Source organism: Silurus aristotelis (assembly GCF_946808225.1).
Source record: "Silurus aristotelis genome assembly, chromosome: 5".
In the NCBI taxonomy this organism is placed as follows: domain Eukaryota; kingdom Metazoa; phylum Chordata; class Actinopteri; order Siluriformes; family Siluridae; genus Silurus; species Silurus aristotelis.
Window position 1 is genome coordinate 26,931,170 of NC_139578.1, and position 16,133 is coordinate 26,947,302.

A 16,133-nucleotide genomic window follows, 5' to 3' on the forward strand; every position below is an offset into this window, starting at 1 on the left:
CTATCTATCTATCTATCTATCTATCTATCTATCTATCTATCTATCTATCTATCTATCTATCTATCTATCTATATAAAGTATATACTAAAAGTCACGACAAAAAAAGCGCCATCAAAAGAAAGAAAGAAAGAAAGAAAGAAAGAAAGAAAGAAAGAAAGAAAGAAAGAAAGAAAGAAAGAAAGAAAGAAAGAAAGAAAGAAAGAAAGAAAGAAAATATCCATTCTTAAATGAAAACGAGTGGACATGGACTGAGTCTCCATTTGTTGGTATAATAACCTCCACTCTTCTGGGAAGATGTTCAACTAGATTTTAAAGTAAAGTCAGGTACTGATGTAGGTGAGAAGGTGAGAAGGTCTGGGGTTCAGTCAGCATTTACATTCATTCCAAATGTGTTGAATAGGGTTTGGAGCTCTATAGCAGATCTTCCAGTCCAACTCATGTAAAGCAGATCTTCATGGAGGTTGATTTGTACACAAGGGTTTTGTCATGGTGGAACAGGTTTGTCTTGTAGTTCAAGTAAATGGATAATGTAATGTTACCAAATCTAAAAATCTATCTATCTATCTATCTATCTATCTATCTATCTATCTATCTATCTATCTATCTATCTATCTATCTATCTATCTATCTATCTATCTCAAAATGTTTGTATAGAAATGTTAGAAATCACCTCAACGCTCAGAACAAATGCTTACCAAACTCCATCATCCCTAATCACAACTCTGTAACAGACCTATTAACCACTGGTGCTGACGGAAAGCTCTCATCACACCCAGCTCTCTCACTGACTCACTGATGTTCTCCGCAGGCACTCTGACGACAGCCGGCTCGATCAGGTTGTCGGCCAGAACGAAGGCCCCTTCCTCCAGCGTGTCCAGCAGCATGGTGGCGGCGTGCGTCTGCTCCGTCGAGTTCATGTCATCCCACGACTTCAGCGCTTCCGGCCTCAGCAGGTTATCCACCGTGTCCACGATCGCCTGCGTGCGAGAAAACCGGAGAGGTGATCGGACAGCTGGAATTCGTCTTTGTTAAAAAAAAAAAAAAAAAAAAAAAAAAAAAAAGCAGGGTCTATACATAAATGATGCAGGCCAAGGAAGTGTAACAGAAGCTAATGAGACTCATGACAAGCGAGTAGGGCCATGGAGAAAGGAGTCGAGGGAATTTACGTGGGTATTTGGCAAACAAGGACCAGTGTTTGAGTGTTGTGTGTTACCTTGTGTCATTTAAGCCGTCGCTGTGGTTTATTATTTAAAAAAAAAAAAAAAAGAAAAGAAACAAATTAGCCCAATATTTTTCAAATCAATGAAGCGTTCTTGTTCGCCTACTTATCCCGTCAAAGCTCTTGTTTTTCAGAGACCAATTAAGACTATGTTCCAAAACAGGATCTGACCGCATTGCCTTCAGAATCTATGCTTTTTCCTGTAGAGGTAAAAAGCGGGAGAAGGGGGCATGAAAGCTTATCGGGCGGCGGGATCTGTTCGCAGGAGCCTGGCGGACTGGAGGGGAAAATGCCATGTTCCCCTTCGCTTTCTCACTCCTAATCGAGAGCTTTTCATTTCCTGAAGCCTGGAGCGTGGTGCTAACTGAATTAAACAATCCCAACGCTGCTCGCCTGCCTCGTTTAAACAGGCCAAGGACGGCTCCCGACATCACATCATTGGCCACTTATAGGCCGGTGTCACTGCAGGCAGGCTATTAAAGAGGCAAGGAAGAAAGCTCAGGCGAGGCTTCTTGGCTTTTTCACCGTGGACTTCATGATTTAACGAAGATAAAGCCGCTTCAAGAGCAGCTAGGTCATCCTGACAGGAAGTGCTTCAGCACAAGCAGGGAGTCTAATAATGTGGCTTTGCGGCTGTCCATCAGAACAGGTCTTAAATGAGACTCAAATCAGATTAACCTCATTAAAACCACCAAAATTTCTTTTTTGATTTTGCCAATAATTTGATTGAGAAATGTATGTTTATGTTTAAATAGCATCATAAGGACAATAACTACATTATTTTGTATAAAAATGAACAGAAAAACAGATCACAAACATTTTTTTGTTTGTGAGGACAGTGTCAGTGCATTTAAATGTTCGCTTGTTTCATTGTTCTATTGTTGATTTTTTTTTTGTGTTTATGAGGTTTCGTGAAAACTGGAATGCAAACTTGGGTGCTTTATAAATATATATAAATATTTGTATTATTTCTTTTATTTTATTATGATTATTATTATTATTAACTTTTAGTAGTATTTACAATAGTTTTTATTATACTGTGCTTATTGTTATCATCATCATAATCATCATTATTATCATTATTATCATTATTATCATTATTATTATTATTGAAAAGAATTGTTTTCAATAATTGTTGCCAACAATTCTTTTTTTTTTCTTTAGTTACGCTAAAAAAAAAATCATACTTTGGACACAAATAGATTCATTTATAGTTACTTTTACATTTGCAGAAACCTTCTAAAATACAAGCTAGCTCCTTGTAACCTGTATCACATCGCTGCTATAAACAGTTGCCCCCTATATGTTCCTTCTTGTCTTACTAAAACTGGAGAATCTTTCCAAAAAATGCGATTTACTTCAAGGGTGTCTGTTCGGACCTATTACTGATGTTATCTAAAGGTTAATTTAGTGCTATAGCAAAAAAAAAAAAAGGTCATAAATAAATATATATTTACAAAAATAACTGTGATGTTACTTTCAAATGAATAATTGTGTAAATTCTACAATTAGCTACTGACTTTATTTTTAACATACAGGTAAAATGTAAACTGAATGACCAGTCGCTTGTATAAACTGTAAAAGAAAACATGGGTGTGAGGAAGAAACTCGCTCGTTAACTGGCAAACGGAAGAAGCCTGTGCCCTTGTGTGGACGAGGAGTGTGTACGGCGTGAGAAGCGAGCGCTCGGCCCATTCTTAATCTGAACAAGGTTTGTCAACACCGACACACTCGTTCGTAAGGAGAGGACATTTAAAGACGAGATCATAGCACACATTTGGGAAAGCTGGCATACGAAAGCGGGCCGTCGTCGGCCTATTTCTTTCAGCAGACAAAAGGGAAAAGGAGAAGGATAAAAAAGAAAAAGAAGAGGAAAAAAAAACGTGGTCACTTGAATAAACCCCAGGCAGAAATAAGATCTCGTGATATCAGCCTGGGATTTTTCTGTGGTGAGTGTTTGTGTTCTTACAGAAGGAAAAAAACACACACACACCCCAGAGTTGGAAAGACGATGTTGCGGAAAACGGGAAACGTTTCAGATACGAACAGAAATTCCTTCGAATCCATCAAACAACCGAACGCGGTCCATGAGAACGAAGGATGCGCGGTGAACGCTGAAAAGTTGAAGTGGGTGAAAAAGCGAGCGCGCAGCCACTTTGATCACACTGTTGGCAGACGGGGATGGTGCAATTACGGCCGCGGGAAAGCAATTACTCATACAATGTTCCAGTGCTAAGGGACGAAAGAGAGCGAGAGAGAGAGAAAACGAGAAGGAGAAAGAGAGAGAACAGAGGTGTGAGAGGGAGAAAAAAAAAGAGAAGGGGAGAACAAGTGGTTGCGCAGGAGATCGGAGACCGGTTTGGGAAACAGGTGGGGGGAAAAGGAGAGAGAAAGGGGTGAAAAAACGGCGAGGTGATGAGAAAATTCGGAAGCAGGAGACAGAAGCAGAAGCGGTGCAATGAAGGGGGGGGGGAATGCTGGAGCGTAAATAGAGCAAGAGAAAGAAAGAAAAAGAGTGTGAAAGTAAGAGAGAGAGAAGGCAAAAACAAAGAGCGAGGGGATAAGGAATTGAAGGGGATGAGGGAAAGGAGATAAAAGGTAAAAAGCAAAAAGGGGGTAGAAAGTGAAAGAGAGAGAGAGAGAGAGAGAGAGAGAGAGAGAGAGAGAGAGAGAGAGAGAGAGAGAGAGAGAAAGAGAGGGATGAAGTGCTGAAAAAAAACAGCAGCCAAGCAGACAAAGAAAGCGATGCTGCAAATAAATGCCTAAAGGATGAATCAGATTTCTGCAGACACCAGAAAGCCAGACAGACAGCCAGACAGACAGACAGACGGCCAGACAGATGGCCAGACAGGCATGAAGGGAAGCCACATGCAGTAAAGCTGGATTATACCATGAATATACCTTCATATAGGCCCTGCATGTCTTTTCTCGCTTTTGACGCTTATTTTGAAGACAAAAGAAAAGAAAAAAATCACAAAAATGAAAAAGAAAGAAGATCAAGAATCAGACAGAAACATATACACACACACACACACACACACACACACACACACACACACACACACACACTGTTAGATGTTAGAAGCTACAAAACCAGGTCCTGCATCATCAAAAGGAACATCAAGGCACCACATTCCTGCACACAATCAAGCGTTTTGTCTCATACGATGCAATCAGACGTTGCACGAGAGCAGCGCCACACTGAGAGAGCGACGCGCTACCCTGCGTCGCCCTCCTCTTTCAATTAAAAGCGTCTTTTGAATACCTAACTAGCTTACATAACCAAAACGCCAGGACTGCTGAGTTATACAGAGACAAAGCGTGGGGTGGGGTGAGGTGCGAGGTGGTGGCAGATAGAAGTGGGGGATTTAAAAAAAAAATAAAATAAAAAAAAAAAATGAAAGAAAGAAAAAAAAAACCGGAGACGCAAGTACTGGACCGTGCGAGAAAATCCATTAAACTCAATACATTCAAGCTGGAGGAGGTCATTTGTATTTGATGGTCAGGATAATTGTGCTATCTGGCGATATGAAGGTTTCAGAGCCGCCAATTGTCATTTCATCAAAACAAAGTTCCCCCCACCCACACACCCACCCACCCATACCCGCTGTATCTCCTCCAGACACCAACCCCCTCCCCTCTTCACCCATTGCTCTTTTCTCGCGTACTTCGTTGTTTCTTCGGGCAGCGTTTTTCTGCAGCGCCAGCGACGGCCTGAAGGCGGAGTCAAGTCCACCACCTCTCCATCCCACAATTGTTGATCAACGGCCTTTTTTATTTTGTTAAAAAATAAAAGAAAGTACAAAATTCCACTGAGTTGTAGGCGAATTTATCTTAAATTGTAATCTAGTGTCCCGTGTAGATTTATTCATTGCTAAAGACTCAAAGCACTTGCAAGTGTAAATGGTGACACCCTCCAATCGTGGCTTTTTCTGTGGAATTTTTGACTTCAATAAAAGCTGAATATGATGTCCCTGAATCTTGCTCTTTTGTTTCATTCTTTTTTTTTTTAGACAAATTTTCATCTAGAGCGGCAGGTGAGTCAGATACACTAACCCCCATAATTACAGGGGAGCTGGGCTGGAACATATTCAGGATGGGATAAAACAAAAAAACAAAAAAAAAACCCTAAGGCTGGAGAAGTGACAGGCAGGACAGGAGTGAGGGCGTGTCCTTCTCTACCACTTAGAAAAGATAAGCCCTCAAAATGAAAGGAAAAAAAAAAGGGATTGTCTGGCGGAAAAAAAGCAAAGCAAATATGCACAGGCATAGGTGGGTAGTGGTTCAGGAATTCCACTGGGTCTGCTAAACGTTTCAGGAATTCCACAGTGGCAGGAAAATGAGCTCGGGGAAAGGCGGGAGCGATGGAGTTCAGGAAAGCCGCGAATTTTACAATTGCGGCAAGCTCGAAAAAAGGTTCTGCTTGGAACAGGGGGACTTGGTAATGCAAAATAAGCGGTTGATCTGCACCCAAACATCAACCGAGAACATAAATGTGCAATTGGATGTCTACTTATCCGTAATAGCCCTCAAAATTGCACAGAAATAGCCCTTTAAAAAAGTGGCCGAAAACCAACCCTTTGAAAATACACTTGGAAATAAAAATAAACACTGCACTATTATTCCTCATCGCAACCTGGATATTATGAAAACAGGGTCGAAATAAAAGACAAAAAGAACATTATTCCGTTGTACCTTGTTAAAACTGCGTCCGGCCGAGTCCTTTTCGCTCTTGAGTTCCTGAAGCTGCGCGTCCAGGATGTCCACCAGCTGCTCCATGAGCCTGACGCTGGAGCTGACATCGCCAGCGAACACCGGGCCGTGCGTGTGGCGCGCCAGCTCATTGGCCAGGTTCGCCGCGTTCTCCCCGCTCCGGATCTAATCCAATTCAGAACCAAATAGTGTGATTACAAGGGGAGCAAATTACACGGTAGGCTTAATGCAGGGAACTGGCAGAGAACGCAAAAGAACTCATGTTGATAAACTTTGCAGCCCGAATTTGGGCTGGTGAGTAAACGGTTTAAACTGGAGAGGAAATTGTTACTTGTTGCAGGGAAATGAATGTGGCGTGACTGGAAGCGGGGCTTGCTATTCGCAACGCATTAATCAAAGGGTGTCGTTAACTGCTGTCCGCACAGAAACGCTAAATAACATGTTTTGGATCTTTATCGACGTAGAGGTGGATTAAATTATCCCATAGCTCACAAAGTTGCTCGACAGTAAACCACAACTTGTTCCGAATCCGTTGGCTTGCGAAGCTGATGAAAGAATTCGGGCGAGGAAACGGTTTCAGCATCATCAAATGCCAATACTACGTATCGGTCAGTAAGGTGCTTATTACTCAAGGACAATTGATTTCAAATGGAGACAAACTCGGTTTTTAATTGGTGGAGAAACATCTCATAGGGGACATGACATTTAATTAGATCGAAAGACTATATATATATATATATATATTTTTTTTTTTTTGTTTTTGTTTTTTGTTTGTTTGTTTGTTTTGTTTTTTTTGTATAATACATTATCAAATATATATATATATATATATATATATATATATATAATTTTTCATCGTGATTAATAGTATGATTTTCATGAGTTAACTCGTGATTAATCACATCTTAATCGCACATTTTTATCTGTAATGCAAATGTGTGTTTATTATCAGTGAAACCAAACTTTATTATGTGAAACTATATTTTACTTATAGTGAAAACTGCAAAAATAAAACATTTTGTAAATGTTTTGAAGTTATAATGGTTGTTTGATCTACGTACATCATCAGTACCCCAAATTAAACTTTTTCTACGTTTCCACACGGACGGTTTTAATTGCCGGATGCATCATTGTGGATTTTGGTGAATGATCTGAGACTTGGCGCATCGGTAAAACCAATGTTTAGTTTAAAAAAAAAAATTTTTTTGATGGAGTTTATTTAAAAAAAAATAAAAAAGAAGTAATAAGAGGATATTTTAAATAAATGAGTTCTGGGTTGCAGGTTTTAATTTTGCCTCTTTTATATTTATTTATTCATATTTTTAATACAATTGGTCATTTATCAGGTGTAAATAAAATTATTGCATATATAATATATTTATTAGCTTACATTATTTTATATACAGTAATACCTCTGTACTTCTCTTATCTTCCTCTATGCAACTCTTTAAATTGGGTATTTGTCAAATTATGACAACTGAAAAATATTTCCTGAATCATGGCATGCTCGGAACTTGACACTAACACAGGGCTTCTGGTTGGGTTCACACGTGTACCGAATACAATCCTTTTTATGTGTGGAACATAGTTACAATAGTTCCCTCAGGAACGTAAGTTTCTTTAGTCTCCACCTCACACTTTAAGTGCATTTTTTCTTTTATCATTATTACACTTGAAAACATACACAACAATGGCAGAATATTGACACTTTGGACACAGTTTTTGCCATGTTCACTCAGGGGTGTACTCAATTTGGTTGCCAGGTATTTTGACAATAATAGCTGTATGTTGAGTTCTTTTCAGAGGACAGTAAATCTATACTGCTATACAAACTGTAGTTTTTTTCTATTATATAATATAATGTATCTTACATTATTTAATATATTAAGTTCTTTTGATGAGGAACAGAAAGTTTTTTTTAGTTAGTAACAGAAATCCTGTCAAGACCCCTCTAACACTGAATAAACACCACTAACAGCCAAACCAAACAAAACTACCACTCAGGGCCAAGTTTTCACTTCTTCAGTCTAGTTTCCTACAACACTGTAGTCATCTGTTAGTTTGAATAGGAAGAATTTACTAGTTTAGCACAGAGCAGAAAGCAGCTGCTTCACATTCAATTGCCTTAGTGAAGTTTCAAAGCATAATTCACTCATTTTTTTTAAAGCCTTGATTACTGTGTGTGGGTTTCTTTTACATTTCAGGTGCATTCTTTCATCTTTTACTGTTGTGTACCTCTGACTAATTACAGCTGTTGATTATAAAATAAACGCGAGCAATGCTTTAAATTATAATCAAAGTTTAACTAATTTAAATTAATTTACATTTTTTTTTATCATTTTACAGTCTCTTTTGTCAGAACAAAAAATTCATCTACCGATTAGCCAAAAAAATATTCACACTTAGCACAGCCACAACAGCGGCTTAGAGACAACTCTGTGAATGTCCTAGAATGGTCCAGCCAGAACGCCCTTGAACCCTTTCGAACATCTCAGGAGAGACCCGAAAGTGGCTTGAGATGATTTGCTTGAGAGGATTTGCCAGGAAGAATTGAGGTAAATATTAGAGTTCATTTACAACCTGAACTCTAATATTTGTTCCATGAAATTGTATTAATGTATTCCCAACAGTTTATTCTCTTCATGTTGTTGTGTTTCTCTTGGCTGCACTGCTTCCAATACGTGTATGTGGATGTTAGATTTTTTTTGTTCAATCAGATTTCAGCCTCTATGTGCTGCCATGTCAATCTAATCTGCCCAGGGCTTTCAAAGTCAGTACTGCTGGAGTTTTTACCATAAAAACTATTATCTATTATCTCATTGATCTATTATCAATGAGTCTGTTTCTTTAGCCAATCAGATTTCAAAATCGCCTCACAGGGCAGCTAGCAAGAAAAGCAAGACATCATGAGGATCGGCCAACCGCAAAGCTATCTAGCTTGTCTCAGCTCGGGAAAGGGTTTGTTCGCCATTTCCAGACCAGTGAATACAAGCGGTACCACTGGCTTACAGCCTCTGAGGAGCGGTGCAAATTATGAGTCTGCATCTCTGGTGAGTAGGTTGTATTTTATTAAATTTTTTATGTTTTTGTCATGTTATTAGACAAATATTGATTCTGAACTGCTCCAGATGATGTAGGTGGCAGAGGTGCGGTTGTAGTGTAGAGGTTTGGAGCTTGCTTTAGTAAAATGGTTTTCACCGGCCATATGCAAAATGCCTCTTTCTCTGTAATGCCACGCCTTGTTATATTGCATTTCTGTATAGTATTGATGGTTTCTATAATTGCGACGTGATCCTCAATTAAGACCCAGGTACCAAATGCACGGCCCACCACCACAGTATGTAATATATGATGCGAGTTGTGGTGTATAAAACATTTGTTTCCCAGTACTGACCTTTTGCGCCACCTGTGTGACCCAGTGGGAGGTGCAGTTGCTCAGGTCTGGTCCCTTTGGGTTCCACGTACCACTCGCGGCTGTGCAGAGGTACGAGGCAATACCTGTGCATAGAGAACCAAAATGAAAAGTTGACATGAAAAAGGAAGATAAGTGATAAAGAAAGTTGAAGACTGCAAACCAGAGGCAAAGGTTGATGAGAAGTGATTGGGAACCAATCGGTGAAAAGACAACATGTACAGAGAGGAGGAAAAGAGAACCACACGGCAACCAGGCACCAGGGGTGAAAATTAGCACAAGGAAAAGGTAAAGGGATTAGAGGTAAAAAGAAAAGGTAACTAGAAGGAGAAACAGAACCAGATGCAAAGAAAGAATCAGCAAAGTATTATAGGTGGAACCGAATGGGAAAGATGGAAAGAGAAGGTGGGAAAATCTGTTGGATGAGGTCCAATGTACCAGAGGAGAACCAGGCAGAAAGAGTTTGGCGAGAATTTAAAAAAGACAGTGGAACATTACAAATGGAAAAGTATAAAATAATAAATATGGAGAGAACCAATTGGAAAAGATTGAGAGATTCAGTTAAGCCAGAACCAGAGAAGGCTGTTGGAAAGTTGTAAGAGAAAATGGAAAGCATCACAGGAAGAGAAACACAAAGAAAGAAAGTGGCACACTAAAGGGAAAAAACTGACATACCAGGGGTATAAGAAAAAGATCAATACATGGAGAAGCTGATTATAGAAAATCAAAAGGAAAAGAGGTAGAGGAAAAGAGAGAAAGAAGCAGAGGATGATGATGGAATGACCTGGCAGCGAAAGACGAGAGTGTACCATTTGGAGAAAAGTGAGGTACAGAAGTACAGAGCAAGAATCATTAGAATAAATAAGGAAAATTAGAAGAGAATCATTAGGAGAAGCATGAAACAAACGATTGAACGTAATATTGAATGAATCAAATGAAGATGGTAGAGATTAGGTGGTTGTTGAGTGTCTAAGGCTTTGGACCAGAAGGTTGTAAGTTCAAATCCCAGCAATAATTCTAACTGCAATTGCTTTAGGTTGGATAAAAGCCTTAGCCAGATGTTCAAACATAATGCACATGCAGAGAAAACCTGAGGAACATTCACATGTAGAGGAATATATGCAAAGGAACTAAAAGACCTCGAAAGTCGAATCAGAAAAAGAAGATGCAAAGTAACCGGCATAATACTGCAGTCTGTCTGTCCTCATTAATGCCTCAAGGCCATGCTTTCTTTCCCAAAAAACATTTCCAAATGGATCGGGAAAACAAATCAAGCTGTGTAGATGCTCGTCTAATCCACAAACAAGCTGTCACAACACACTAATCACATGACTCCGTACACAAATAAACAGCAAATCACCAGCGCTAAATTAACTCCTAGAGTCCAATGAACTCCGAAGTTAATTTCAGTCTGGGCAGCCAGTTCTAGCCTGGAGGGAAATGAGGATCTGTAGAGATTTTTTTTTTCCCTGTTCCCCATACACAAATTGCACACCCACACACATATGGTTCAATCGGAACACAACCTTTCCTTGTTCAGCCTTGCAATGACCTCGATCTAAATCAGTAACCCGATACTGCATACACACATTCACATAAACACACACCTCTGGTTCCTTTGGGACATGGCCGCTCCACAGTGACGCCCCTGTGTGTACGAGGCCAGACAATGTCTCTGATCTCGGTGCTCTCGCAGAAGCGTCTGATGGTGGGCGGAGGCCCGGCGTTGGTAGGATCGACACCCCCGGATTTCTCCAACGGAGGCTCCTTAGCTCCTCTGCTCTGTTTGGGGTCAACAGTGATGGTAGTGTTGGCCAGAATTCGGTGTGTGGAGCTGCTGCTGGTGCTCACGGTAGTGGTAGTTCTTCTCGGGAACGACGTCGACGTGAGCCCGTCTGCAAGCGTGGACACTGCGAGAACATTTAGTATGGTTAGCTGACAGTGCATTTGCGAAAAAAGCTACAAAATATATTGGTGCAACTCAAAGTTTAGAAGTTTGCTAGACATTCGGAAGCATTAGGTTGCCTTTTATTTAATAAACTACAGATGGTTTGGGATTCGTGTCCTACTCTGATGCTTATCAAGTCAAAAAATATATATATGCAGTACAATATAAAAGACTTTTTTGATTGACAATGCAATTCTCCCTATGACTCAGGTAATATATTGTGGGAAAATAGAGCACAAATACAATATCTGAGACATACAAAGTATTACCAGTTCCTTCATTATGTAGCTATCCATAAGGCAGCCATTTTCTCATTTTACATTAAAGCCTTGCATATAAAATGCTAGTTTTACTCACCCAATATAACTCCACCATTGGCTAAGCTTTCTACTTAAACACAGCAAAACTTAAATTCAACCTCGTTTAGTTAATAGTACTTCTTTTGCCTAATAGGAAAAAGCCAAGGAAAAAAAAATCATACCCCCCCCCTCAAAGAATAGAACAGCAACATTACCAAACTAGCCACTTATCCTCTCTAGTAGGGGGGGTTTAATTAGCTTGCTAACAAAATTTTACATTTCAGCCATAAATCATAAATAGCTAGTTTGTTTAAAAAAAAAGTTTGCTGAGCAGATAGCTGAGAGATATTTAATTAGCACGTAGCATCTTGCTTTTGTATTTCTGCCACATTTCAATTCAGAAAAGTGCAGTCAGGGACGAAAAAAAAAAACGATTCCCTCATTATATTATACACTACACCATTTAAGCACTAGGCTCATTATTACGATTTGGACTAATTTATTAAACCCGCGGATTATTTTCAAGTTAATGATGTTTTGATTAAACCCATTCCATTCAAGTGACCAGACAAAATCGCCTAATGACCGTACAGATGGCGGGTTGTCGTTTCCACCAGTGTAACAAAATAAAACAAAAGCAAACCAAAAAAAAAAAAAAAACAACTAAAGACCCTCTGGCTTTGCTTCACAAACCCCACTTTGAGCCACGGACATAAAAAACCCATAAAGCTCTTGTCAGACACGAACATCTGGACTCCACTACAGTACGGCAGCGCATTGTGTGCTCCGAGGCTCGTGTGTGATAATGGCTGGTATGAGGTGCACTGTTCGCACTGCTTTCCTGTCAGATCAAGTGATCATTCAAAAATAAAGGGGCTGCCACCTACCCTGAATCCTACCTCCTTTATTTTTTTAACTTATAGCAAAGCGAATGTCCCCAGAAGAATGTTCCCATCTTTCTTTTTTTTCTGCACTTTGGAGTTAATGCCGACTCGTCACTTCGCTTAGGTATCGTCCTCATAGGAGCTGTTTGTTATTCTGCCCAGATTAAATGTCAATGGCAAGAAACAAATCTGAGCCCGACTGCATTTCACTTTTCTCTGACATTAGCTCTATTACCAGTCCCCCCCCCCCCTCTCTCTCTCTCTCTCTCTCTTTCTCTCCTTATATCTCTTCATCTTAAATTTTTTTTTAAAAGTGAGTTTGAGTGGGCAACAATAGAGTCTATGGGGAAACTCCTTTGCATTGTACACGAGATAGAAAGAGAATTTCTGATGAAATCGGCGCTTTTTGATTTCGTGCCTACAGCACGGATTCATCAAACATGCCCATCTTTCAAGGCGAGGAAGAAAAAAATGGCTTCGCGGAGCTAAGAATTAAGCCATGTTCGAGTTCCCTGGTGGATGTATAGTGTGTGAGAGGAGAGAATCGCTTCGATCAGTTCACTAACCCACTTTGCGCGGGGACGATAACGCCAGGAAAAAAGTGTAAATGTGTTTGTGGGTTGGCTGAACGCAAGCGAGGCCACTTGAACGGCTAGAAAAGAGAGCTCGCTATAAACCGCGCCAACACTGGAAAGGGTGGAATTTGTGGCAGGAGAGGAAATATCACATATCTGGCAACCCATCATCGAACACGGATCTCCATTTCCTGCGAGCGAACACACACGCACACCGGGCTGCCTTCCAAGCCACCAATCTGGAACATCTTTTCTTTTGTTTCTTCATTCCGGTAAAATATGCAGTTCATTATTTCCCCGAGTCGCTCCCTCGTTGCACCGAGAAAACCTGAGCAACCTGAGACGGACAAAATAAGCTAAAACGCAACGATCCGAACCCTCTGGGTCACGACACTCTGCTGATTATTTACTGACTTATTCCTGCAATGAAATAAGACAGCTGTGAGAGAACGAGCTGACGTTTCTTACCTCGCTTACACACTCCATCCATTCTCTCGCTCTCCTTGTACACACACGGTATTATCTTTAATAACAGACAGATGCTACAACCATTTTTCATTCTTTAACACTGAAGGACATGTCAGGTTACACTTCTTTTTTTTTCCTGAATACGACTGAACAGGATTTTCCCCAAAAGTTTCTTCTAGGATTTAACTTAATGCAGCATTCACCGTTTTCTAAAGATCACAAGAAATAATAAAGATCTGTCTAGGAAATCCCCCCCCCCACCCCCAAACCCATTCAAATACCTACTGATAGAGATACAGTATTCAGTCTAGGACTTTCTAAATGCCTAAAATTCCTATTTATCTCCTGATTTTCTCTCAAAAATGTAGCGTTATCTTCAAGAACGTTAACCACATCTGGATAGTGTTTTATTGTTCTGACTGTTAGAATGCCACTTTGCTAATGTGTGTTAGGGTTTCTAATAAGTTTCTAGCATTACAGCTAACAGTAGCGTATCATAATCCCCTTTAGTTTAAAACTAAATGAATGGGAGCGAATGGGATATTTTTCATCAGGAATCTGGTTATACCCACTTGTTCGGTAAATAAAAACATGAGGAGGCCAGAGTACTGATTTTCCCTACCGGTAATATATATTTAATAAATATTCTGTCAGGGCCAGAAGTCACATTGAAACCAGAACGTAAAGCGAAAAAAATTAATAAAATGATGGAAGACCACCTCCAGCTCAGTTGCCCAATAAATGATTGATTATCTGATGATTATCTCGCTGAGCTGTCCGTGTGAGTGGGTAAAGATAATAATCTACTACTGTACTATCATTATTCTGAAATACAGAAAGCCACAAGCACACGATATTTCTGGATTAAACCGAAGACCATTTATAGTTTCATACGAAATGACCTTGCAAAAACACAAAGCCTTGACTTCCGGTGAGGATTGTCGATACTGCAGAAGATGAGGGGTAACATCACTAAACGGCCTGTCAATCAACTGTCGGCCTGTACGTACCACCAGAACACCATTTGATCAAAACACCACCACTGGCAATGGAGCCAATTCCCCAGTGAACTCTCAACCCCCTTCACATTCAGGTAAATAGTCTCCTGAAGCAAAAAAAAACTAACTAAAGGAGTAAAAAGAGGAGAAAAAGAGCAAGAGAGGTAAACAACAAGCTAGCCCGCCTCGCTGTTTCTTCTGACATCTCCCGTCTGGCAGCTCTACAATTTTCTTTTGATTATGCCGACCAATTTCACAGGCGGGCAGAAGAAAGGAACGCTTGGGGGTCGTCCAGCAGCGCTCGCCGGGAAACGAGCCTCAATTAGCTGTCATTTGGGGAGTCAGTGAAGCCACTCGGCGTGTACGAATCAAAAATCAAGGACGTTGAAGTCCATCAGAGGCGACGGCTGTTAACAGTATCATGTGAGGAAACTTTAAAGGCTCTGAGAGCAGAAAATAAACACTGAGGAGAAAGCTCATCGGTGCTTAACAACGAGAACACAAAACATCAAGATCTCCTTAGCGCCAAAAGATCTTGCTAAGTTTCTTAGCTTGAAGCAGACGAACTTTTAAGCGAAGCAAACTTCAAGCTTCGCTCGCCCACTTTGTGCGCAGTTTCCTTCAGCTCGAGTTTCCAGATGGCTGCCTGCTGAAGGAACGTACAAAAGCTATTAAACGAGCGTAGAAAACACACCAACCATGAGACAACACGATAATAATGGAAGGATCAGCACATGTTTGTTTAGTCTGGATGAACCAAATGATGCTGCAGTTCCTTAAGCAGCTCACAGGCTTCAGCACAAAAGTGGATTTTCCTTTCATGAGGGGAACCAACAAGTCTTTCAAAAAGGAGGCAGAAAATTTCAAAAATTGAGAGAACGCTCATATCTTGGAGAGAGTTTTTTTTTTTTTTTTTTTTGCTATTTTAAGATGCATTTTGGGAATAAATGAAACGATGCTGAGTGACCCGGATGTGGATCAGTAATTACTGGGTTAATTAAAGATTCTCTGGGGTTTAACTAATACGGATTATTTTTTAAATTATAGTTAAAATAGTAAGAGAAAAACGGGCAAGTGCTGCAATTTTACAAATGTATGAATGTATTAATGAAAAATATTTTAAATTCATATTTTTTTAAAGTTAGCTAGCTTTTTAATTTGGAATGAGTGGATGGCCAGGTTAATACTGTGGCCTAAACAGCTAAATACCAACTAACTTTAAAATCAGAATCATTGCATGAACAAAGAATTTGTGATGGTGTGATGGTAATAAAAAAAATTTATAATTAAATAATAAACCTTGAAATGTATCAAGGTGGGCATTTCTTTCCATGTTTGTATTTATGAATGTTTTCTTTCTAGACTTTGTGTACAGTAGTACAGTAGTAGTAGTTTAAAACCTAGTCAACTTTAGATTGTCTTTGATTTATTTTTATTTTATTTTATTTTATTTGAGAAAATCAATTTCAATTTCCTTTTAAATATGTAAATATTAAATTTGTATACATATAATCACTTTTTAATTTTCCCATTCTAATAAAAGAAATATAGAAAATCAATCTAAAATTAAATTAAATAAAAAAATTTAATGTTACATACATGGACTTAAAAAGTGTT

The 16,133-nt window shown here is 39.5% G+C and overlaps 1 protein-coding gene across 13 annotated transcripts in view; it reads right to left on the reverse strand.

Moving 5' to 3' along the window:
- The window catches only part of adgrl2b.1 (adhesion G protein-coupled receptor L2b, tandem duplicate 1), a 143,173-nt gene that overhangs the window by 51,447 nt on the left and 75,593 nt on the right, over nucleotides 1–16,133 (reverse strand). For 7 of the 13 annotated variants that reach the window (XM_083542571.1, XM_083542566.1, XM_083542567.1 and 4 more), the window contains exons 6-10: nucleotides 10,952–11,254; nucleotides 9,327–9,430; nucleotides 5,915–6,097; nucleotides 4,121–4,159; nucleotides 794–977 (exon numbers count right to left, since the gene is read on the reverse strand). In XM_083542571.1, the coding sequence (XP_083398697.1) occupies nucleotides 794–977; nucleotides 4,121–4,159; nucleotides 5,915–6,097; nucleotides 9,327–9,430; nucleotides 10,952–11,254 (813 nt within the window). The remainder of the gene's footprint in view (nucleotides 1–793; nucleotides 978–4,120; nucleotides 4,160–5,914; nucleotides 6,098–9,326; nucleotides 9,431–10,951; nucleotides 11,255–16,133) is intronic. The other 6 variants (XM_083542572.1, XM_083542568.1, XM_083542569.1 and 3 more) reach the window with 1 other exon arrangement.